Raw genomic sequence first — 27,996 nt, forward strand, 5'->3', positions numbered from 1 at the left:
CTTTCTACCACAGGAAAAATAATGCAGTGATACTAAAGATATATACACACATAAACTGACCAGAGATAAATGGAGGGCACACAAATCTGAACCTCCTTATTAAATGCTCAAACACCATTGAAATACCCCTTTAAGAAAATGAAAAAAAGAAAAAAAGATTATAACAAGGGTCTGGTTATTGCACAGTATTTATTCACATTCCCTTGTTTTCTTTTTTACACATTTGATATCTTACAAAACATAAAAACAAAGCAAATTATCTAAAATAATACAAGTAAAAACAACAAATTAGCAACAACATAAAATAAAAATCACGGCAGATTAAATAAATATAAAAAAAATTGTTAATAAATAGTAATATTCTTTATGGTTTATAAAAAATATACATCTCTCTCCTTTCTGTGTCCCTGAATCTTCTCCTCCTCAGTTCGGCTACCCAGAAGAATTGAAGGCTTTGCCCTAGCACGGTATGTGGCAGTGATGCTCCGCGGACCCTGAACTGAGCATAAGTTATGGTCCCAGATTTATCAGTCTGCCTAAAACCAAAACTGTCTTGGTACCTCCATAGCAACCAAACCGAGCTCAGCTTACATAAAAGGCGAGCTGTGATTGGTTACTATGGACAAAACTACAGTTTTGGTTTTAGGCAGACTTCTCAATAAGGGGTTTTGCTCAGTGCAGGTTCTGCAGGGGCGGAGCATGACAAGAATTCTACTTTGGTGTTCTGTTAATCCCTCTGTCATGCTCCACCCACTCAGATCCTGCTCTACACATACTACTGTCTGTGTAGAACTAATACTACAGTATCTCACCCAGGGGTCAAGTCCCAGGAAAAAAAGTGTGGGAACTCTTCCATTCAAGGGCTGGTCCTGCAGGACTCCTGCTAATGGGAACATTGTTCCTGAATGAAAAAAGTGCAGGAACTCAGTTCCCACATGTTCCTGCAGGACTTGAGCCCCGATCTCACCCCCCTCCATTGTTGCCATATGCTACAATAATTTATGTGCTTTGCATAGATTTGTCCTTCAAACTAGGGTGCTGGGTGCCTACAAAATGAGGATGTCATGGGCCAGTCTCATATATATTACATACTTCAACATCCTTCATTTTGGTAGGACAATTTTGCAAACCAGACCACAAAAGGTACAAACTCTATCCAAAAGTGGGCATTACATGGAAGTTTCTCAGTATATTCCTAGAGGTGGGGCATAAATGTCCCAATGTTTGTACATTATTATGGGGGAACCATCTTGCCCGAGCTGTTTTTAGCAGAGTTTAGAGATATATTTTACAGCAAGACCCATGGACAAAGAAATGAGCAGTCTCATTAGCATGAATGGAAATGGTTACTGGGTATGCTCCGTGACCTTTACTAAGTTCATTTCACATGGAGGGGGAGACTGGTCTGTGAGCAACAGCTATTTGTAAGATTCTGTCTCATCTATACACTTTTGCCCCCTGTCACTGTACTGTACTCTTGTATGTAATGATAAGGAGGAGACCGATGGGAAGTGATCTGTACAGGCATGCTGGGAGTTTAAGTTTTTCCACAGCTGGAGAAACACTGGTCGGGAAACACTCATGTACATAATAAAGTGGAAAAAAAAATGATTTTAACAATATTAAGATAAAAACATTATTTAGATAATACATCATTTTAAAATCATTTACTAACAATATACAGCTGCTATTTATACCAGCTGTCTCCATGGTAACAGACTACAAACAAATCCTATGTAGTCTGATCCTGCAGTCATATTCTCTGCTATCTGTTCCCTACTTCTTGATAACCTACAGAATGGTAGTAAGAAGAAAAAACATGGCTGCAGGCTAAGATTGACCAGTTTGTTTGTAACCATGGAGACGCATAGGTCTGCTTAGGTGCTGCATACAAAAAGTTAGCTTTTTGGGTTATTTTTGCACAGTTGCTTTTTTTTCAAATTTTACATGCATTGGAGCAATACGTAAAACTGGACATAGCCTACAGTGTGATGATATAAGTATATATACAGAACTAACTAAACCTAGTGGCGGATTAGGCAGCCATTTTGGATTACCAGTCTCTATCTACAGTTAGAAAAAGTCTCCAATCCTGAAACCTAAACATACAATATAAATATAATAATTTTTCCATTAAATTAGCAGCTTGTATGAGGCGATAAATTTTTTTAGGTCCATGTATTATGGGGTCACTTTCTATCTGTTTAGGTTTAGGGATGTCCTCATACGTTATAATGCATAGGGGCAGTGTTTCCTAACCAGGGTGCCTTCAGCAGTTGCAAAAAAAACTACAACTCCCAGCATGCCTGGACAGCTGTAAGTATAAATGGAGAAATGTATCAAAACCTGTGCAGAGAAAAAGTCGACCAGTTGCCCATAGCAACCAATCAGATCGCTTCTTTCACTTTCTAGAGGCCTTTTTGAAAACGAAAGCCGCGATCTGATTGGTTGCTATGGGCAACCTATCCTTCGCACAGGTTTTGATATCTGTCTCTCAGGAAACTGGGTGACAACCAATATGGCTGCCATCACAAGGGCTGTCAGCTAGCGTGATTACAGGCCTGACTAGAGTCATGGGGAATGTACCATCAGACCAGTGGTATCCAAACTGTGGACCTCCAGATGTTGCAAAACTACAACTCCCAGCATGCCCGGACAGCCAACGGCTGTCCGGGCGTGCTGGGAGTTGTAGTTTCGCAACAGCTCGAGGTCCACAGTTTGGAGATGACTGCATTAGACAGTCCGGTAAAGCTAGGTGACAACAGGGCATATGTACCTATAAAGAAGCCACAGGCATCAGATTGAATTCTAAACGTATAAAATTCAACATTATGATCCGGCCTGATATATACAAAAATAATTGCAGGGCAGCGCTGTCCAAAGCTGTTCTCTATTTAAAAAAAAAATTAAAAAAAATGTATAAAAAAAAATTGCATACCGTATATATATTTATTTATATTTGATTTTGCATCTGCATCAATGGACTAATACAGCTACTCTCTCATATCTAACTATCTATCTATCTATCTATCTATCTATCTATCTATATATATATATATATATATATATCTCCATACCCACATTTCGAAAAAGCATCACAAGCTATGAGCCTGCACGGTACAAAAAGCTAAGTATGGCTTTGGCGGTTTTCTCTCAAGCTCCGCCCATAACGCAGCATCTCTACAGAGTGGACAATATCCTACAGGCTCAAAATTGGTAATCGAGGTGCTACGAAATGGGGATCATTAAAAGGGATACTTCAGCGTTAAATAACTTTGGGGATAAATGTCTGATCGCAGGGAGTCCGACTGCTGGGAATCCCAAAAAAATTTGAGAACGTGGCTTAAAATTTTTCCGCCATTTTTCCATGTCAGCATGCGCGCCATGCGTTGTCTATGAGAGTGCCAGAGATACACAAGCTCTTATATTAAAAAAAAAAAAAACAAACATGAAATTCTGGGGCCCTGTCTTGCGATTCCGAGGGTGATAGCGGTTTCCATAGATTGGACACCCCCATCCCCCGATCAGACACTTATCAGTTAATTTTTCATTTAACTTTTATTCAGTTTCAGGGATCATTGTGGGTTTTTCTGTCTCAAACAGAAGGGACCAACAATTTTGTCCACGTCTGTAGCTTCCCGAATGTGTATCGAATGTGTAGGGGTGTATCAAGCAGATCATTTAGGAAAGTTGGGTGACCCCCTGACAACAACCATGAAAGTTCCCCAACACATCCAACTTCATAACAGTGGACTTGAGGACTTAAACAGCGCCACCCCTGTCCTCAGGTAGTGTGTGGTATTACAGCTCGGTTCAATTGAAGTGAATGGAGCCAAGTGGTAATACCACACACAACCTAAGGACAGGTGTGGCGCTGTTTTTGGAAGAAATTAGCTCTGTTCTACAGGCTTATATACATTGGTGCGATAAGTTTCTCATTCTCCACCATACAGTCCTTTAGTCCTCCTGTAAATCACAGCATTGTGTGAATGCTAAAAACTTAGTTGTCTCCGCTGACAACTTTTTTTTCCCCCGCACAGTAATAGGTGCATTAAAATACACAAGCAGTCGTAATGCAATCTTTGCTGGTGAACTGCTGTGGCTAATAAGAAGCAGTGCATTGTGGTCCTATGAGCGGTGATAGGCAGAACCGGGAACTATTGCTAAAATGCTACCCAGGCAAAGTGATGGTCCACAGGGCGCTATTCTGTATACCTTACAGTAAAGCATTATAGAGGACATTACTCCCCAGCCCACTCCGACAACCACTGCTCACACACAGCGCGCTCCTGCTCTGTCTCTTTCTTGCTCTGTGGTGGTTTCTGCACCACCTCCTCCTTTTTGTTGACTGACTCTACCCCCTTGCTGATGATTTCCATCATGGCATCGTCCAGGCAGCGGATGGTATCTGTGGGCACCCAACCGGGGTCCAGGTCCGGCTGGAAAGGGTCGGGCGCTGTGACTTCAATGAGCTCTCGGTCAGTGGGGATGCGCAGGTAGTAGGCGTGAAGCATCATTCTATAGGGGTCTGTGTCTGTCTTCAAGCTATAGGTAAAATCCCCAACAATGGGGTATCCCAAAGCGCTGCAGTGGACTCTGAGCTGGTGGGTACGGCCTGCAACACAAGCAAATGTTAAATATTACTTGACTACCCAATACATGACCACCCAATATGTGCAGCCCACACTGACTGGCTATATGGCCTCCAGTAATGTCCATTGTCCGTTAACCCCATGACTGCACCAATTTACCATTTTTGCATTTTCACATTTTTCCTTTTTACTAATAGACATAACGCTATTGTACTGTATTCATAAACAAAGTAGAGGAGAGTACGGCACTGCCGCGTACCTTTTGTGAGCGGGAAGTAGTAGTGTGAATAGGGTCCGACACCTGGGCACGGAAAACTTTAGCCGGTCACCGTACTCAATCCTCCAGAAACCACAAGACGAAAAGCCAGACTGGAAAGAAGAGTTGAGGACGCACTGGTGTTGCTATTTCACAAAGTTTAACCCCTTAAGGACGCAGGCCATTTGGGCCTTAAGGACGCAGACAATTTTATTTTTACGTTTTCGTTTTTTCCTCCTCGCCATCAAAAAATCATAACTCTTTTATATTTTCATCCACAGACTAGTATGGGGGCTTGTTTTTTGCGCGACCAGTTGTCCGTTGTAATGCCATCACTCACTTTACCATAAAATGTATGGCGCAACCAAAAAAATACTATTTGTGTGGGGAAATTAAAAAGAAAACTGCAATTTTGCTAATTTTGGAAGGTTTCGTTTTCACGCCGTACAATTTACGATAATAATTACATTTTACAGTGTTATTTATTCTTTGGGTCAATATGATTAAAATGATACCCATGATCATATACTTTTCTATTACTGTTGCGCTTAAAAAAAATCACAAACTTTTTAACCAAATTAGTACGTTTAAGATCCTCCTATTTTGAAGGCCTATAACTTTTTCATTTTTTCGTATAAGCGGCGGTATGAGGGCTCATGTTTTGCGCCGTGATCTGTACTTTTTATTGATACCATATTTGCTTATATAAAACTTTTAATACATTTTTTATAAAAAAAAATTTGGAATAAAATGTTATAAAAAAGCAGCTACTTTTTTTACTTCATTTTTTTTACTTTTACACTCTTTTAGTCCCCATAGGGGACTATTTAAAGCAATCATTCGATTGCTAATCCTGTTCAGTGCTATGTATAGGACATAGCACTGATCAGTATCATCGGTCATCTTCTGCGCTGGTATGCGGGAAGGCAGATCAGAGCAGAAGACGCCGGGAAGGCAGCGGAGCCAGGTGAGGGGACCTCCGTCTGCCGTTCTGGAGGATCGGATCGCTGCGGGTGATCCGATCATCCATTTAAGTGACCGCGATGCTGTAGATGCCGTGATCTGTATTGATCACGGCATCTGAGGGGATCATGGCGGACATCCACGGGATCGCGGGTGTCCACCATTACGGGTGGGTCCCTGGCTGCAATCAGCAGCGGGGACCTGCCGCGCATGATCCGGGCATCGCTCCGACGCCCGCGGTTATGCTTAGGATGTAAATGTACGTCCTGGTGTGTTAAGTACCACCTCACCAGGATGTACATTTACGTCCTTTGTCGTTAAGGGGTTAATCCATCAGGTCAGTGATACAACAATGGCCGACCTCGGTCGGCCATTGTGGTATCACTGACCTGATGGATTAAACTTTGTGAAATAGCAACACTAGTGCCTCCTCAACTCTTCTTTCCAGTCTGGACTATTGTACTGTATACTGCACCTTTGGTTTTTCACTATAAAGTATACTGCAAAATCCTTTTTATTTTATATTTTCCTCTTTTGTTTGGGGTGGAAGTGCTTTTTGGTCTTATTTGATGCGTTAGTCGTGGCACATGGCACTCTTATTTGAATGTATTTGTGTATTATTAAAAATGAATAAAAATAACCATTAAACAGAGGAAAATATTTGTGGCCTCAAATAGGAAAAAACACCAACAATTTTTATATTGGGTTTTTACACAGTGTACTTTACAGTAAACCTTTCTTCTATGGGTCAGTACGATTACAGTGATATCTAATTTATGCAGCTTTTGTTTTATTTAAAGGGGTTATCCAGGAAAAACTTTTTTTTTAAATATCAACTGGCTCCACAAAGTTAAACAGATTTGTAAATGACTTCTATTAAAAAAAATCTTAATCCTTTCAGTACTTATGAGCTGCTGAAGTTGAGTTGTTCTTTTCTGTCTAAGTGCTCTCTGATGACACGTGTCTCGGGAACCGCCCAGTTTAGAAGCAAATCCCCATAGCAAACCTACTCTGTGCAGTTCCCGAGACAAGCAGAGATGTCAGCAGAGAGCACTGTTGCCAAACAGAAAACAACAACTCAACTGCAGCAGCTGATAATTATTAAGATTATTAAGGATTAAGATTTTTTTTTTTTATAGAAGTCATTTACAAATCTGTTTAACTTTCTGGAGCCAGTTGAGATATATATATATATATATATACACACACATAAAAAGTTTTTTCCTGGATAACCCCTTTAACTACTGTTAAAAAAGAATGATCAAAATCGTCCCCTATAACTTTTATATTTTTCTGTTGATGTGGCTGTAGAATGGCTCATTTGTTGCAGCCGAGGTCTGTAGTTTTTAGTGGTACTAGGGCTGCAACTAACGATTATTTGTAAAAATCAATTACTTAGCCGATTATTGGTTTGATTAATTGGATAAAAAAACAAAACAAAAACAGGACAAAACCAGGACAAAAACAGGATGAACCTGTCCATTCTTTTGGCGGAATCCACACGGAATGCATTGCCGTCTATAAAACAGTGCATTCCCGTGCGGTCCTAACGCCGGCAAGTTCCGGACTTGAGAACATAGCCTAGGGGGAAAAGTGAGATGACAGCACCTGAAGGTTAAACAGAGGGTGAGAGTGTAGGGACAGCACCTAAAGGGTTAACAGGGGAGAAAAGAGAGGAGACAGTACCTAAAGGGCTAACGGGAGAAAAGAGAGGGGACAGCGCCTAAAGGGCTAGCACCTATTAGCCTTGTGGCAGGGGAGAAGGGGCAGTTCACAGACATTAGTAATGGCCATCCTCCCTGCACCAGGAAGATCTGTCACTGCATGGAGAACTGAGCTTTTGGGCAGACAGGGGTCTCCCGCCATGTCAGGACCGTAGGCTTCCTGTGACCAATGGTGCCGAGGACAAGGAGCCTGCGCTGGCTTCTGGACTGCTCTCCAGGCCGCGGTCTCAGTACTGCAGGTAGGACACAGATGTTGCGGGCCAGAAGCATCTTCAAAAAGGCATTGGAGGGTAAGGGGAGATGGAGGATACATTTAGGGGCAGACTCAGGGTCTAAAAGGCAGGGAAAGTAGTAAAAATAGTAGGTATACTCTGTTACTAGGCCACACCCCCTAACGACCAAGGCCACGCCCCCCTAACAACTAATTATGGAAATCGGTGCTAAGGATTTCCGTTACCGATTAATCATTGCAGCCCTAATCGGTACCATATTGGAGTAGATGGGACTTTCGTAAGACTCTGGGGTACGAAATTTGCATAAGTGTAAATGGTGCAGAAGAATCACACTGAAAATAATAGGAGGCTGCTGCACTGTATTTTCCACAGCGGATCGTCATAGCAGAATTCTGCTCGGAAGATACGTAGGGTGAATGGGCCCTTGGGTAAACCTTTTACATGGTGCGCATTGATGACACTATCGCCACCTACCTGTTAGGGGCTGTAATAAGACTTTTGTGACCGGATCGCCTTTGTATAATCCATACTGCAGAACAAGGAGGTCGGTCTGACACGGCTTCGGATTCTCACAGCCTGGGGCAACAATGATAGACGTTAAAAACCTTTGGAACATATCACCTAATATAAGGTAACAAGAGTATAGGGCAACATGGATCTTACTAGGACCCTGAACTGCAGCCTTGCCATTAAAGGGGTATTCCAGGAAAAAACTTTTTTTTTATATCAACTGGCTCCAGAAAGTTAAACAGATTTGTAAATTACTCCTATTAAAAAATCTTAATCCTTCCAATAATTATCAGCTGCTAAATTTGAGTTATTGTTTTATGTCTGGCAACAGTGCTCTCTGCTGACACCTCTGTCTGTCTCGGGAACTGCACAGAGTAGAAGAGGTTTGCTATGGGGATTCGCTTCTAAACTGGGCGGTCCCCGAGAAACGTGTCATCAGAGAGCACTTAGACAGAAAACAACAACTCAACTTCATCAGCTCATAAGTACTGAAAGGATTAAGATTTTTTAAAAGAAGTAATTTACAAATCTGTTTAACTTACTGGAGCCAGGTGATATATAAAAAAAGTTTTTTCCAGGATAACCCCCTTAAAGGGGTATTCCAGTTTCAGCAAATATATATTTTTTATTTTTGTACAGTATAATGCAAGGTTATATCATTTCTTAATAAAAGTAAAAAATCAATTCAAATCGATTTAAAAATCTTTGCTTGCTGTCATTCTGTGGAAACCTTACTTCCTTTGAATACAATCAACTTTATTGATACAGTTGTGGACAATCTCTACAAATCAGTGTTTCCTAACCGGTGCGCTTCCAGCTGTTGCAAAACTACGACTCCCAGCAACTCCCAGTTGTAGTTTTGCAACAGCTGGAGGCACACTGGTTGGGAAATGGTGCTTTAAATCTCACTCTGCAGTACTCACCCTCCGTCCCCTCTACGCACATCATGTGTGTGCGTCCGTCCTGCGTGTTCTTGCCTATGGCCAGTGTGATTGTCCTGCAGCTCTCGGCCACGATGCCCCTGACCTGAGCAGAAAAAGCGGCATAAGCAGGTGTGAAAACTTACGCAACGGGCGGGATATAAGGGGACTTCATAGTTACCAGCGCCAGGTACGCCTTGGTGACGGTGCGTTCTTTGAAACATTTGTATGCCCGCCCTGCGGCTTCTTTGTTGAGGGCCACACATAGGGCCCCGCTAGTTGAAAAGTCAAGTTGGTGGCAGAATCTGAATGAAAAATGGTCACATATTAGTTATAGCGGCTTCTGGGACAGTAATGATTGTTATTAGTGGAGTACAATACAATGAATTCAGAAAGTGTTCAGACCCTTTCACATTTTGCTATGTCGCTTCTTGTGCTAAAAAAATAATAAAGATAACTAAAAAAAAATTATATATATATATATGTCAGGGCTGCACGACATGGGGAAACTGTGCGATTGCAATTATGGGTCTAAATATTGCGATTTCGATATGCAATGCGATATAATAAACAAAAGGTGAAATCCCCCCATTTGATGTCCAATCTCCCCCATTTCACATCTATCCACCCATTTCATGTCAACCGCCCATTTCAAATCTCCATAAACCCTCCGCCCCCCCCCCCCACGGTCGCATTCTCCCCCGTCTCATCTTTCTCCCTGTCATATTCCCCCCCCCCCCGTCACATTCTTCCCCCTTGTCACATTCCCCCAGTGTCACATTCTCCCCCCCATGTCACATCTCCCCATTATGTCACATCCTCCCATGTCACATTCCCCCTTCCCCACTGTCATATTCTCCCCCCCCCCGTCACATTCCCCCAGTGTCACATTTTCCCCCCCATGTCACATCTCCCCATTATGTCACATTCCACCTCCCCACCCCCGTTATAGTCTCCCCCCCCCCATGGTCAGATCTCCCCCTTACCCCCCATGGTCACATCCCACCCCCGCGGTAAGTAGTTTTTCGTACTGCAAACACACTGGGTTTCCCGGATGGTTTTCAAATCTCCCGCTGGATCCAGGAAACCTAGTGTCTTTGCAGCCGAAAAAGACCTTTCCCCATCAGCCAATCACTGGCTTGACATGTGACACTGCTGCGGCCAGTGATTTGCTGAAAAGGGAAAGGTCCTTCTGCTTGTATGGAGAAGAGAGGAGACACCAGACTGCACGGAAGGGAACGGCATCTGCAGGGACCGGGAGGAGGTGAGCAGAAGTTTTTTTTTAATGTTTCCCCCTGTGCCTCTTTAGGTTTCTCTACCAGGGTGCCTCAAGCTGTTGTGAAACTACAACTCCCAGCATGCCCGGACATTCACAGAGTTGTCCCTAAGCCGCTCCTGTGTTGTCTTGGCCGTGTGCTTAGGGGGATTGTCTTGTTGGAAGGTGAAGCTTCAACCCAGTCTGGGGTGCAGGGTGCTCTGGATCTGGTTTTTATTAAGAATATGTCTAATTTTCTCCATTCAGCTTTCCCTGAACCCTGATCATTCTCCCTGTCCCCACACGATGATGCTGCCCCTTCTGGAAGTTTCTCCATCTGTACACAGCACCTGTGGAGCCATTGGCTTCTTGGTCCCCTCTCTTACCAGGACCCTTCTCCCCCGATTACTTAGTTTGGTGAGGTGTCAGCTCTAGGAAGAGTCCTGGTTGTTCCTTCTTATTCCATGTAAGAATTATGGAGGTCACTGAACTTTTGGGAACTATCAATGCAGCAGAAATGTTTTGTCCCCTTCCCCAGATCTGTGCCCTCACACAATCCTGACTCTGAGTTCTACAGGCAGTTCTCCCCCCCCCCCATGGCTTGGTTTTTGCTCTGATATACATTGTCAGCTGTGAGATCTTATATAGACCGGGCTGTGTCTTTCCATATCTCGTCCAACCAGGGAGGAGATTGGCCGGAGATGAGGTAGGATGCCGACACTGCCTCTGCTCCACAATCCATGGATATGGTATTTTCTGCTCCGTAACGCTTTACATCCCCCTACTCTCCCCCGGCCAGCTTGCTCCTTGGGCGCCTCCTAGATTGCTGGATCCTTGCATCTTTGTTACGCCCTGGCTGCCGCTGGGTGCTCCTAGATCGCTGGGTCCTCATACCTTTTCCACGAATTGTTTGCTGCCGCTGCTCCCTGGATTGCGGTTGTGGATTCCGCTTGCTGTGTGGGGCAGTCCAGGGACCGGGCGGTTTGCTATTGGCTGGCCTTCCTGCCACTCAAGGATCTACGCTGTACTGCACCGGACCCGGCTGAAGATGCTGTGCGGAGAGGAGAATTGGTTGCCCCCGCTGTCACTCAGCAGCGAACTTCCGCTACTGCCGTGTGCACCTGAATGCGACGCTGAGGCTGGAGGCTCCGGGAGGCTGGGCAGTGAAGACGCCTGCCGCAGCTCTCATTGAACAGGTACCCAGCTATACCCTGCAGAGGAGGAAAGCAGCCCTGCCTAGTACTGGTGGCGCTATGGAGCGGTATCAATCATTTTTCTGGTGCATAAGGGGACTGTGTTAAATTATACTATATTGTACCTTTTCCTGGCTCTGTTGTTAAACGGAATATACTTGGAGGGGGAGGAAGGAGGTGTGAAGTATCAGTGATGGCCGCAGCGGCAGCAAAAAGACTGCCTAAAGCCCTTACTAAAGCATTGGCTATTCAAGAGGCAGGAGTTGCTGAAACTTCCATGAGTGCACTGGAAGATTTTAATGAGGATTTTGCAAAAAATGAAGCCGTGCTATCTCAAAGGGAACAGCAGGGACATTTAAATGTGTCTTTGGTTGAAAATATCTCTATCAGAGAAACTGACTTACTGCAGCAGCATGTGGCTGATGGTTTGGGTGATCCCCGGGTATCTTATTTAGGGGATTGGGATCCTATTGAATATCCATTCCTTAGTAATAACAGGGATATGAACCGTGCTGCTAGTCAAGACAAGGAATGTTTTATTCTGAATGAGAATATGGCATCTATTTTAATGATATAGGAAGCTATGAAGGCTTTTCGACATGGGCTTTTCTTAAAATCTATTACAACATATAAATGCAGCACTGCTTTAAAGGAGATGTCCGGTGCTCACTTTTCTTATTTTATCCGTTCCGGGCTGAAAAATAAAAGAAAACAAATTTTCTCTTACCTGCCTAGGCTCCCCCGGTGCTCCGGTACAGGTGTTCGGTCCCCGGTCCTTCTTACTTCCTGTTAGCCCGGCACGTCACACGGAGCTTCAGCCTATCACCGGCCGCAGCGATGTCCCGCCTCGGCCAGTGATAGGCTGAAGCGCCGTGTGACGTGCCGGGCTAACAGGAAGAAGAATACAGCCCGGGGACCAAACACCTGTACCGGAGCACCGGGGGAGCATAGGCAGGTAAGAGAAAGCTTATTTTCTTTTTTTTTTTGCAGCCCGGAACGGATACAATAAGAAAAGTGAGCACCGGACATGTCCTTTAAGATCGGATAAATTACATGATCAAGTCCGTGCTGCAGAGAGAGAATTTGGGGAGAATCCCTCGGGCCTACTTGGGGAATCACTTTGCATAGCTCAAACAGAATTGCGGATTCACCTTCTGAATGAAGCTAATAATAGGATAATGATGAATCGACAGGTTGCATACGCAGAGGGTGAAATGGCTGGTCAGATTCTGGCCATAATTGCGAAAGCTCAGGATACACCATCATTTATATCAGAGGTGCTAAATAAGTCAGGTGTAATCGTGAGGGACAGTGATGGAATAATGGAGGTGTTCGTAGAATTTTATTCCTCACTGTACCAGTCTAGAGTTTTCTTCTTTGGATATTCAGGCATTCCTTAAATAAATAACTCTCCCGCAGTTATCCAAAACTAATTGTGAATTATTGGAGGCAGAATTGACGCTGGGAGAGTTGGAACAGGCTGTTAACATATCCTCCAATAATAAAGCTCCAGGTATAGATGGTTTTCCAGTAGAAATATGCTGATATTTTACTGCCAAAACTCTTGGATCTTTATAGTCACTCTTTTTTGGAAGGTATATTGCCTCCATCAATGCGGGAGGCGATTGCAGTGCTTATATTGAAGAAGGATAAGGATCCAATTGATCCTGCGTCTTATAGACCAATTGCTTTGTTAACAAGTGATGTCAAATTATTGGCCAAGGTTTTGGCCTTACGCTTAAATAAAGTGGTTGCCAAATTGGTGCATTCGGATCAAACTGGATTTATTCCGAATAGATCCGCATCTATCAATATAAGATGCTTATTTCTTAGTTTACAGGTTCCTTCTGCCATATTTGCTTTAGATGCAAGGAAAGCATTTGATTCAGTAGAATGACCCTATCTTTGGGCGACTCTGGAGGCAATGGGGTTTGGCTCGATGTTTATAGCGTGGATGCTATATACATATCCAATTGCACGGATTAGTGTTAATGGACGAATTTCCCAGGGTTTTTCTTTGTATCGTGGAACAAGACAGGGGTGCCCTTTGTCACCCCTGCTGTTCGCTCTTGTAATGGAGCCCTTGGCGGAATTTATTCGAACGTGCCCGGATGTAAGTGGATTTCAGTATGAAATATACCAAAATAAGATTGCCCTCTATGCGGATGACGCGCTTCTGTTCTTGAATGATTTGGATGTATCAATTAGAGCTGTGATTAGGGGGTTCACCCAGTTCAGTAGACATATCTGGAATTTTTGTAAACTGGGATAAATCATATTTAATGCCCCTGGACAGTTCTATCACCAGTGTAAAGGTTAATGAGACTTTAACCATTGCATGTGTCACTTGAATTAAATATCTTGGGATAGAGGTAACACCCTATTGCTCTGATTATGAAAAATTAAATATTATACCCTTGCTTAATCGTATCAAAGAGCAAGGGATTAGCCTGGCGGAAATTAAATTTGTCACCGGTAGGAAGAGTTAATCTTATCAAAATGATAGTGTTGCCCCAGCTGTTATATTTGTTACATAACTCTCCTATATAGCTTCCATATCATCTCTTCCAAAAGAATTAACGCTCAGTTTCGGGATGTGATTTGGAACGGGCGGAAGCCCAAATTAAAATTAGAATATTTACAGTGTCAGAAGAATGAGGGAGGGCTGGCCCTGCCCAATCCATGGGTATATTTCTTGGTGGCACAAGCTCAACATCTTAGGGGCTGGGACAATTTAGATCTTTTTACCCCTATTATGGTCATTATATTAAAGGGGTACTCCGCCCCTAGACATCTTATCCGCTATCCAAAGGATAGGGGATAAGATGTCAGTACGCCGCGGTCCCGCTGCTGGGGACCCCCGGGATCCCTGCTGCGGCACTGCGCTATCATTACAGCACCGAGCGAGTTCTGCCATAGAGATGTATTGAGGGGGCGTGTCGGCCGCTGCTTCGTGCGGAGGTCGACACCCACTATCTGGCCGGAGAGCCTGGCCCCCGTACAGAGAGATCGCAGGGGGCCCCAGCGGTCGGACCCCCCGCGATCTCAAACTTATCCCCTATCCTTAGGATAGGGGAGAAGTTTTTCACCACTGGACTACCCCTTTAAAAATAATAACAGCCCACATTAAAATCACCATTGGTAGACTCTTATTTAACGCCAGAAAACTAATAGCTCAATTTTGGAAAGATTCTAATCCTCTGACTAAAAAACAGCTCATTAGGAAGATGGATAGGATAGTGATGTGGGAGAGAGCATTTTATATTAAAAGGGCCTTGGTTGAGAAAAGTAGGCTCGTATGGTGTAAGTGGCCAAATAGTAGTTGAAGTGGCACTTTCGAGTGGAGTATTGGTGGGGGGGGGGGTGCGGCGTTTTTGTTTTCTATCTTTTCTATTTAAACTTTTGTTTGTTTTGATTTGTTTGGTCTCTTTTTGTTTTTGTGTTATGGGAAAGTCTGTTGTAGGTAGTTAGGAATTGACACTGTGGATCATGTAATCACTGGATGTTATGGTTTTTGGCTTTTGGTGTAATAGCTTGTAAAAATTATGTAACAAGAATAAAGCTTTAAATATAAATAAATAAATATCTCGTCCAATCAGCTGAATTTACCTCAGGTGACTCCAATCAAGGTGGAGAAACATCTCAGAGATGATCAGGAGAAATGGGAGGATATCAAGTGTCATAGCAAAGGGTCTGAATACTTATGTTTTGACCCTTCGATCACTGCACAAGTCAAGTTCCATAGACTAATAGACAATTCTGTAGACAATTTACCAACTCAAAGCTACAAAGCTATCACATTATGCATTTAGCTATGTCATGGACGTGTGGTTGACCAATATAGCAACAATTACAGCTCCTACAGGAATAGTTACCCAGCTGTCTAATCAATCAATAAGGTACCACTAGGCAGATTCACCACTCAGGAGTCTAGGAAAGATGGATAACAATACTTTGTGAAGCATTACAGCAAACTTGTGGGTAGTTGTCCAACTTTCCCAGAAAGATATAAAGCTAAAACAACCGATCAGGCTATTAACTATTGGGCAATCGCTGGTGATGGTAACGCACCTGAACCCATAGTAGGTATCCGGATCGGCGAGCTCGGGGAAGCGGTGCTTGAGCTGTCTCTGTACGGTCAGCTTCTCGTACCACATCTTACTGTCTATACGGATGTCCCAGTGCTTGTTCACCACCAGGAAGTCCGGGCCCTGGTACAGCAGGTGCAGGTTCTCTATACTGCCCGACTCCATGGACTCCTAGGTAGAGGCTGGGGAAGAAAATACAAGGATGGGAGGTCACCCTATGTGCAGAATGTACACACATAAGATTCATATGTAATGTGTACAGAAGAATATAAAATACATATGTAATGTATACACAAGAATATAAAATACACATGTAATGTACACACAAGAATATAAAATACATATGTAATGTACACACAAGATTATAAAATACATATGTAATGTATACAGAAGAATATAAAATACATATGTAATGTATACACAAGAATATAGAATACATATGTAATGTATACAGAAGAATATAAAATACATATGTAATGTATACACAAGAATATAAAATACATATGTAATGTACACAGAAGAATATAAAATACATATGTAATGTACACACAAGAATATGAAATACATATATAATGTATACACAAGATTATATAAGATACATATGTAATGTATACACAAGAATATAAAATACATATGTAATGTACACAGAAGAATATAAAATACATATGTAATGTACACACAAGATTATAAAATACATATGTAATGTATACACAAGAATATAAAATACACATGTAATGTACACACAAGAATATAAAATACATATGTAATGTACACACAAGAATATAAAATACATATGTAATGTACACACAAGAATATAAAATACATATGTAATGTACACACAAGAATATAAAATACATATGTAATGTATACAGAAGAATATAAAATACATATATAATGTATACACAATAATATAAAATACATATGTAATGTATACAGAAGAATATAAAATACATATGTAATGTACACACAAGAATATAAAATACATATGTAATGTACACAGAAGATTATAAAATACATATGTAATGTACACACAAGATTATAAAATACATATGTAATGTACACACAAGAATATAAAATACATATGTAATGTACACACAAGAATATGAAATACATATGTAATGTGTACACAAGATTATATAAGATACATATGTAATGTACACACAAGATTATAAAATACATATGTAATGTACACACAAGAATATAAAATACATATGTAATGTATACACAAGAATATAAAATACATATGTATAGACACACATTATATGCTATATATGTACACACAAGATTATATGATACAGATACATTCACATACATTCTATACAGTGTATACATACACACATATTGATATACTGTATACATACGCAGATACATTATATACATAGATTCTATACATACACACAGACATTCAATACATTGTATACATACACACAGATAGATTCTATACATAGATTCTATACATACATATAGACACATTCCATACACAGATTCTATACGTTGTATACATACACAGGTACAGTATATATACAGATTCTATACGTTGTATACATGCACAGGTACAGTATATACACAGATTCTATACGTTGTATACATACACAGGTACAGTATATACACAGATTCTATACGTTGTATACATACACAGGTACAGTATATATACAGATTCTATACGTTGTATACATACACAGGTACAGTATATACACAGATTCTATACGTTGTATACATACACAGGTACAGTATATACACAGATTCTATACGTTGTATACATACACAGGTACAGTATATACACAGATTCTATACGTTGTATACATACACAGGTACAGTATATACGCAGATTCTATACGTTGTATACATACACAGGTACAGTATATACACAGATTCTATACGTTGTATACATACACAGGTACAGTATATGCACAGATTCTATACGTTGTATACATACACAGGTACAGTATATACAGATTCTCTACGTTGTATACATACACAGGTACAGTATATACACAGATTCTCTACGTTGTATACATACACAGGTACAGTATATACGCAGATTCTCTACGTTGTATACATACACAGGTACAGTATATACGCAGATTCTATACGTTGTATACATACACAGGTACAGTATATACGCAGATTCTCTACGTTGTATACATACACAGGTACAGTATATACACAGATTCTCTACGTTGTATACATACACAGGTACAGTATATACACAGATTCTCTACGTTGTATACATACACAGGTACAGTATATACACAGATTCTATACGTTGTATACATACACAGGTACAGTATATACACAGATTCTCTACGTTGTATACATACACAGGTACAGTATATACACAGATTCTCTACGTTGTATACATACACAGGTACAGTATATACACAGATTCTCTACGTTGTATACATACACAGGTACAGTATATACACAGATTCTATACGTTGTATCCATACACAGGTACAGTATATACAGATTCTATACGTTGTATCCATACACAGCTACAGTATATACGCAGATTCTATACGTTGTATACATACACAGGTACAGTATATACGCAGATTCTATACGTTGTATACATACACAGGTACAGTATATACGCAGATTCTCTACGTTGTATACATACACAGGTACAGTATATACGCAGATTCTCTACGTTGTATACATACACAGGTACAGTATATACGCAGATTCTCTACGTTGTATACATACACAGGTACAGTATATACGCAGATTCTATACGTTGTATACATACACAGGTACAGTATATACGCAGATTCTATACGTTGTATACATACACAGGTACAGTATATACGCAGATTCTATACGTTGTATACATACACAGGTACAGTATATACGCAGATTCTATACGTTGTATACATACACAGGTACAGTATATACGCAGATTCTATACGTTGTATACATACACAGGTACAGTATATACGCAGATTATATACGTTGTATACATACACAGGTACAGTATATACGCAGATTCTCTACGTTGTATACATACACAGGTACAGTATATACGCAGATTCTATACGTTGTATACATACACAGGTACAGTATATACGCAGATTCTATACGTTGTATACATACACAGGTACAGTATATACGCAGATTCTATACGTTGTATACATACACCGGTACAGTATATATGCAGATTCTATACGTTGTATACATACACAGGTACAGTATATACGCAGATTCTATACGTTGTATACATACACAGGTACAGTATATACGCAGATTCTATACGTTGTATACATACACAGGTACAGTATATACGCAGATTCTATACGTTGTATACATACACAGGTACAGAATATACGCAGATTCTATACGTTGTATACATACACAGGTACAGTATATACACAGATTCTATACGTTGTATACATACACAGGTACAGTATATATACAGATTCTATACGTTGTATACATACACAGGTACAGTGTATACACACAGATTCTATACGTTGTATACATACACAGGTACAGTGTATACACAGATTCTATACGTTGTATACATACACAGGTACAGTATATACACAGATTCTATACATTGTATACATACACAGGTACAGTAGATACACAGATTCTATACGTTGTATACATACACAGGTACAGTGTATATACACAGATTCTATACGTTGTATACATACACAGGTACAGTATATACACAGATTCTATACGTTGTATACATACACAGGTACAGTATATACACAGATTCTATACGTTGTATACATACACAGGTACAGTATATACGCAGATTCTATACGTTGTATACATACACAGGTACAGTATATACACAGATTCTATACGTTGTATACATACACAGGTACAGTGTATACACAGATTCTATACGTTGTATACATACACAGGTACAGTGTATACACACAGATTCTATACGTTGTATACATACACAGGTACAGTGTATACACACAGATTCTATACGTTGTATACACAGGTACAGTGTATACACAGATTCTATACGTTGTATACATACACAGGTACAGTGTATACACACAGATTCTATACGTTGTATACATACACAGGTACAGTATATACACAGATTCTATACGTTGTATACATACACAGGTACAGTATATATACAGATTCTATACGTTGTATACATACACAGGTACAGTATATACACAGATTCTATACGTTGTATACATACACAGGTACAGTATATACACAGATTCTATACGTTGTATACATACACAGGTACAGTATATACACAGATTCTATACGTTGTATACATACACAGGTACAGTATATACACAGATTCTATACGTTGTATACATACACAGGTACAGTATATACACAGATTCTATACGTTGTATACATACACAGGTACAGTATATACACAGATTCTATACGTTGTATACATACACAGGTACAGTATATACACAGATTCTATACGTTGTATACATACACAGGTACAGTGTATACACAGATTCTATACGTTGTATACATACACAGGTACAGTATATACACAGATTCTATACGTTGTATACATACACAGGTACAGTGTATACACAGATTCTATACGTTGTATACATACACAGGTACAGTATATACACAGATTCTATACGTTGTATACATACACAGGTACAGTATATACACAGATTCTATACGTTGTATACATACACAGGTACAGTATATACACAGATTCTATACGTTGTATACATACACAGGTACAGTATATACACAGATTCTATACGTTGTATACATACACAGGTACAGTATATACACAGATTCTATACGTTGTATACATACACAGGTACAGTATATACACAGATTCTATACGTTGTATACATACACAGGTACAGTGTATACACAGATTCTATACGTTGTATACATACACAGGTACAGTATATACACAGATTCTATACGTTGTATACATACACAGGTACAGTGTATACACAGATTCTATACGTTGTATACATACACAGGTACAGTATATACACAGATTCTATACGTTGTATACATACACAGGTACAGTATATACACAGATTCTATACGTTGTATACATACACAGGTACAGTATATACACAGATTCTATACGTTGTATACATACACAGGTACAGTATATACACAGATTCTATACGTTGTATACATACACAGGTACAGTATATACACAGATTCTATACGTTGTATACATACACAGGTACAGTATATACGCAGATTCTATACGTTGTATACATACACAGGTACAGTATATACACAGATTCTATACGTTGTATACATACACAGGTACAGTATATGCACAGATTCTATACGTTGTATACATACACAGGTACAGTATATACAGATTCTCTACGTTGTATACATACACAGGTACAGTATATACACAGATTCTCTACGTTGTATACATACACAGGTACAGTGTATACACAGATTCTATACGTTGTATACATACACCGGTACAGTATATATGCAGATTCTATACGTTGTATACATACACAGGTACAGTATATACACAGATTCTATACGTTGTATACATACACAGGTACAGTATATATACAGATTCTATACGTTGTATACATACACAGGTACAGTGTATACACACAGATTCTATACGTTGTATACATACACAGGTACAGTGTATACACAGATTCTATACGTTGTATACATACACAGGTACAGTGTATACACAGATTCTCTACGTTGTATACATACACAGGTACAGTGTATACACAGATTCTATACGTTGTATACATACACAGGTACAGTATATACACAGATTCTATACGTTGTATACATACACAGGTACAGTATATACACAGATTCTATACGTTGTATACATACACAGGTACAGTATATACACAGATTCTATACGTTGTATACATACACAGGTACAGTGTATACACAGATTCTATACGTTGTATACATACACAGGTACAGTATATATACAGATTCTATACGTTGTATACATACACAGGTACAGTGTATACAGATTCTATACGTTGTATACATACACAGGTACAGTGTATACACAGATTCTATACGTTGTATACATACACCGGTACAGTATATATGCAGATTCTATACGTTGTATACATACACAGGTACAGTATATACGCAGATTCTATACGTTGTATACATACACAGGTACAGTATATACGCAGATTCTATACGTTGTATACATACACAGGTACAGTATATACACAGATTCTATACGTTGTATACATACACAGGTACAGTATATACACAGATTCTATACGTTGTATACATACACAGGTACAGTATATACACAGATTCTATACGTTGTATACATACACAGGTACAGTATATATACAGATTCTATACATACACAGGTACAGTGTATACACACAGATTCTATACGTTGTATACATACACAGGTACAGTGTATACACAGATTCTATACGTTGTATACATACACAGGTACAGTATATACACAGATTCTATACGTTGTATACATACACAGGTACAGTAGATACACAGATTCTATACGTTGTATACATACACAGGTACAGTAGATACACAGATTCTATACGTTGTATACATACACAGGTACAGTGTATACACACAGATTCTATACGTTGTATACATACACAGGTACAGTATATACACAGATTCTATACGTTGTATACATACACAGGTACAGTATATACACAGATTCTATACGTTGTATACATACACAGGTACAGTATATACGCAGATTCTATACATACACAGGTACAGTGTATACACAGATTCTATACGTTGTATACATACACAGGTACAGTATATACACAGATTCTATACGTTGTATACATACACAGGTACAGTGTATACACACAGATTCTATACGTTGTATACATACACAGGTACAGTGTATACACACAGATTCTATACGTTGTATACATACACAGGTACAGTGTATACACACAGATTCTATATGTTGTATACACAGGTACAGTGTATACACACAGATTCTATACGTTGTATACATACACAGGTACAGTATATACACAGATTCTATACGTTGTATACATACACAGGTACAGTATATATACAGATTCTATACGTTGTATACATACACAGGTACAGTATATACACAGATTCCATACGTTGTATACATACACAGGTACAGTGTATACACAGATTCTATACGTTGTATACATACACAGGTACAGTATATACACAGATTCTATACGTTGTATACATACACAGGTACAGTGTATACACAGATTCTATACGTTGTATACATACACAGGTACAGTGTATACACAGATTCTATACGTTGTATACATACACAGGTACAGTATATACACAGATTCTATACGTTGTATACATACACAGGTACAGTGTATACAGATTCTATACGTTGTATACATACACAGGTACAGTGTATACACAGATTCTATACGTTGTATACATACACAGGTACAGTATATACACAGATTCTATACGTTGTATACATACACAGGTACAGTGTATACAGATTCTATACGTTGTATACATACACAGGTACAGTATATACACAGATTCTATACGTTGTATACATACACAGGTACAGTATATATACAGATTCTATACGTTGTATACATACACAGGTACAGTGTATACACAGATTCTATACGTTGTATACATACACAGGTACAGTATATATACAGATTCTATACGTTGTATACATACACAGGTACAGTATATACACAGATTCTATACGTTGTATACATACACAGGTACAGTATATACACAGATTCTATACGTTGTATACATACACAGGTACAGTATATACACAGATTCTATACGTTGTATACATACACAGGTACAGTATATACACAGATTCTATACGTTGTATACATACACAGGTACAGTATATACACAGATTCTATACGTTGTATACATACACAGGTACAGTATATATACAGATTCTATACGTTGTATACATACACAGGTACAGTATATACACAGATTCTATACGTTGTATACATACACAGGTACAATATATACACAGATTCTATACGTTGTATACATACACAGGTACAGTATATACACAGATTCTATACGTTGTATACATACACAGGTACAGTATATATACAGATTCTATACGTTGTATACATACACAGGTACAGTATATATACAGATTCTATACGTTGTATACATACACAGGTACAGTATATACACAGATTCTATACGTTGTATACATACACAGGTACAGTATATACACAGATTCTATACGTTGTATACATACACAGGTACAGTATATACACAGATTCTATACGTTGTATACATACACAGGTACAGTATATACACAGATTCTATACGTTGTATACATACACAGGTACAGTATATATACAGATTCTATACGTTGTATACATACACAGGTACAGTATATACACAGATTCTATACGTTGTATACATACACAGGTACAGTATATACACAGATTCTATACGTTGTATACATACACAGGTACAGTATATACACAGATTCTATACGTTGTATACATACACAGGTACAGTATATATACAGATTCTATACGTTGTATACATACACAGGTACAGTATATATACAGATTCTATACGTTGTATACATACACAGGTACAGTATATACACAGATTCTATACGTTGTATACATACACAGGTACAGTAGATACACAGATTCTATACGTTGTATACATACACAGGTACAGTGTATACACACAGATTCTATACGTTGTATACATACACAGGTACAGTATATACACAGATTCTATACGTTGTATACATACACAGGTACAGTATATACACAGATTCTATACGTTGTATACATACACAGGTACAGTATATACGCAGATTCTATACATACACAGGTACAGTGTATACACAGATTCTATACGTTGTATACATACACAGGTACAGTATATACACAGATTCTATACGTTGTATACATACACAGGTACAGTGTATACACAGATTCTATACGTTGTATACATACACAGGTACAGGGTATACACACAGATTCTATACGTTGTATACATACACAGGTACAGTGTATACACACAGATTCTATACGTTGTATACACAGGTACAGTGTATACACACAGATTCTATACGTTGTATACATACACAGGTACAGTATATACACAGATTCTATACGTTGTATACATACACAGGTACAGTATATATACAGATTCTATACGTTGTATACATACACAGGTACAGTATATACACAGATTCCATACGTTGTATACATACACAGGTACAGTATATACAGATTCTATACGTTGTATACATACACAGGTACAGTATATACACAGATTCTATACGTTGTATACATACACAGGTACAGTATATACACAGATTCTATACGTTGTATACATACACAGGTACAGTGTATACACAGATTCTATACGTTGTATACATACACAGGTACAGTATATACACAGATTCTATACGTTGTATACATACACAGGTACAGTGTATACAGATTCTATACGTTGTATACATACACAGGTACAGTGTATACACAGATTCTATACGTTGTATACATACACAGGTACAGTATATACACAGATTCTATACGTTGTATACATACACAGGTACAGTGTATACAGATTCTATACGTTGTATACATACACAGGTACAGTATATATACAGATTCTATACGTTGTATACATACACAGGTACAGTATATACACAGATTCTATACGTTGTATACATACACAGGTACAGTATATATACAGATTCTATACGTTGTATACATACACAGGTACAGTATATACACAGATTCTATACGTTGTATACATACACAGGTACAGTATATATACAGATTCTATACGTTGTATACATACACAGGTACAGTATATACACAGATTCTATACGTTGTATACATACACAGGTACAGTATATACACAGATTCTATACGTTGTATACATACACAGGTACAGTATATACACAGATTCTATACGTTGTATACATACACAGGTACAGTATATACACAGATTCTATACGTTGTATACATACACAGGTACAGTATATACACAGATTCTATACGTTGTATACATACACAGGTACAGTATATATACAGATTCTATACGTTGTATACATACACAGGTACAGTATATACACAGATTCTATACGTTGTATACATACACAGGTACAGTATATACACAGATTCTATACGTTGTATACATACACAGGTACAGTATATACACAGATTCTATACGTTGTATACATACACAGGTACAGTATATACACAGATTCTATACGTTGTATACATACACAGGTACAGTATATACACAGATTCTATACGTTGTATACATACACAGGTACAGTATATACACAGATTCTATACGTTGTATACATACACAGGTACAGTATATACACAGATTCTATACATTGTATACATACACAGGTACAGTATATACACAGATTCTATACGTTGTATACATACACAGGTACAGTATATACGCAGATTCTATACGTTGTATACATACACAGGTACAGTATATACGCAGATTCTATACGTTGTATACATACACAGGTACAGTATATACGCAGATTCTATACGTTGTATACATACACAGGTACAGTATATACACAGATTCTATACGTTGTATACATACACAGGTACAGTATATACACAGATTCTATACGTTGTATACATACACAGGTACAGTATATACACAGATTCTATACGTTGTATACATACACAGGTACAGTGTATACACAGATTCTATACGTTGTATACATACACAGGTACAGTATATACACAGATTCTCTACGTTGTATACATACACAGGTACAGTATATACGCAGATTCTATACGTTGTATACATACACAGGTACAGTATATACGCAGATTCTATACGTTGTATACATACACAGGTACAGTATATACGCAGATTCTATACGTTGTATACATACACAGGTACAGTATATACGCAGATTCTATACGTTGTATACATACACAGGTACAGTATATACGCAGATTCTATACGTTGTATACATACACAGGTACAGTGTATACACAGATTCTATACGTTGTATACATACACAGGTACAGTGTATACACAGATTCTATACGTTGTATACATACACAGGTACAGTGTATACACAGATTCTCTACGTTGTATACATACACAGGTACAGTATATACACAGATTCTATACGTTGTATACATACACAGGTACAGTATATACACAGATTCTATACGTTGTATACATACACAGGTACAGTATATATACAGATTCTATACGTTGTATACATACACAGGTACAGTATATACACAGATTCTATACGTTGTATACATACACAGGTACAGTATATACACAGATTCTATACGTTGTATACATACACAGGTACAGTATATATACAGATTCTATACGTTGTATACATACACAGGTACAGTATATACACAGATTCTATACGTTGTATACATACACAGGTACAGTATATACACAGATTCTATACGTTGTATACATACACAGGTACAGTATATACACAGATTCTATACGTTGTATACATACACAGGTACAGTGTATACACAGATTCTATACGTTGTATACATACACAGGTACAGTGTATACACAGATTCTATACGTTGTATACATACACAGGTACAGTGTATACACAGATTCTCTACGTTGTATACATACACAGGTACAGTATATACACAGATTCTATACGTTGTATACATACACAGGTACAGTATATACACAGATTCTATACGTTGTATACATACACAGGTACAGTATATATACAGATTCTATACGTTGTATACATACACAGGTACAGTATATACACAGATTCTATACGTTGTATACATACACAGGTACAGTATATACACAGATTCTATACGTTGTATACATACACAGGTACAGTATATATACAGATTCTATACGTTGTATACATACACAGGTACAGTATATGCACAGATTCTATACGTTGTATACATACACAGGTACAGTATATACACAGATTCTATACGTTGTATACATACACAGGTACAGTATATACACAGATTCTATACGTTGTATACATACACAGGTACAGTATATACGCAGATTCTATACGTTGTATACATACACAGGTACAGTATATACACAGATTCTATACGTTGTATACATACACAGGTACAGTATATACACAGATTCTATACGTTGTATACATACATATCTATACATATCTATACATATCTATACATACACCGCACACCCCCGGTGTTTACCTCCTCCCGGTCACACTCTGCTCCTTGCACCACGCTGGACTCTCCCGACCAATCACAGAGCCGCTCTATCCTCCACAGCCAATCAGAGGGCTGGAGTCGGCAAA

At 38.8% G+C, this 27,996-nt stretch overlaps 1 protein-coding gene across 2 annotated transcripts; it reads right to left on the minus strand.

Annotated features, from left to right (window-relative positions):
• Positions 1-20: 20 nt before the first annotated feature.
• RPUSD1 (RNA pseudouridine synthase domain containing 1) lies at positions 21-27,993 on the minus strand. Of its 2 annotated transcripts, none has more exons than XM_056535411.1 (6): positions 27,893-27,993; positions 15,718-15,916; positions 9,380-9,503; positions 9,202-9,304; positions 8,243-8,344; positions 21-4,615 (listed from the first exon to the last, which is right to left on the minus strand). In XM_056535411.1, the coding sequence occupies exons 2-6, from the start codon at positions 15,897-15,899 to the stop codon at positions 4,242-4,244; spliced, it is 885 nt and encodes a 294-aa protein (XP_056391386.1). In that variant the 5' UTR covers positions 15,900-15,916; positions 27,893-27,993; the 3' UTR covers positions 21-4,241. The 2 variants fall into 2 exon arrangements, with proteins under 2 accessions (XP_056391386.1, XP_056391387.1); XM_056535412.1 differs by lacking the exon at positions 27,893-27,993 and adding an exon at positions 27,871-27,892.
• Positions 27,994-27,996: the final 3 nt, after the last annotated feature.

Source organism: Hyla sarda, chromosome 8 (genome assembly GCF_029499605.1).
Source record: "Hyla sarda isolate aHylSar1 chromosome 8, aHylSar1.hap1, whole genome shotgun sequence".
NCBI lineage: Eukaryota > Metazoa > Chordata > Amphibia > Anura > Hylidae > Hyla > Hyla sarda.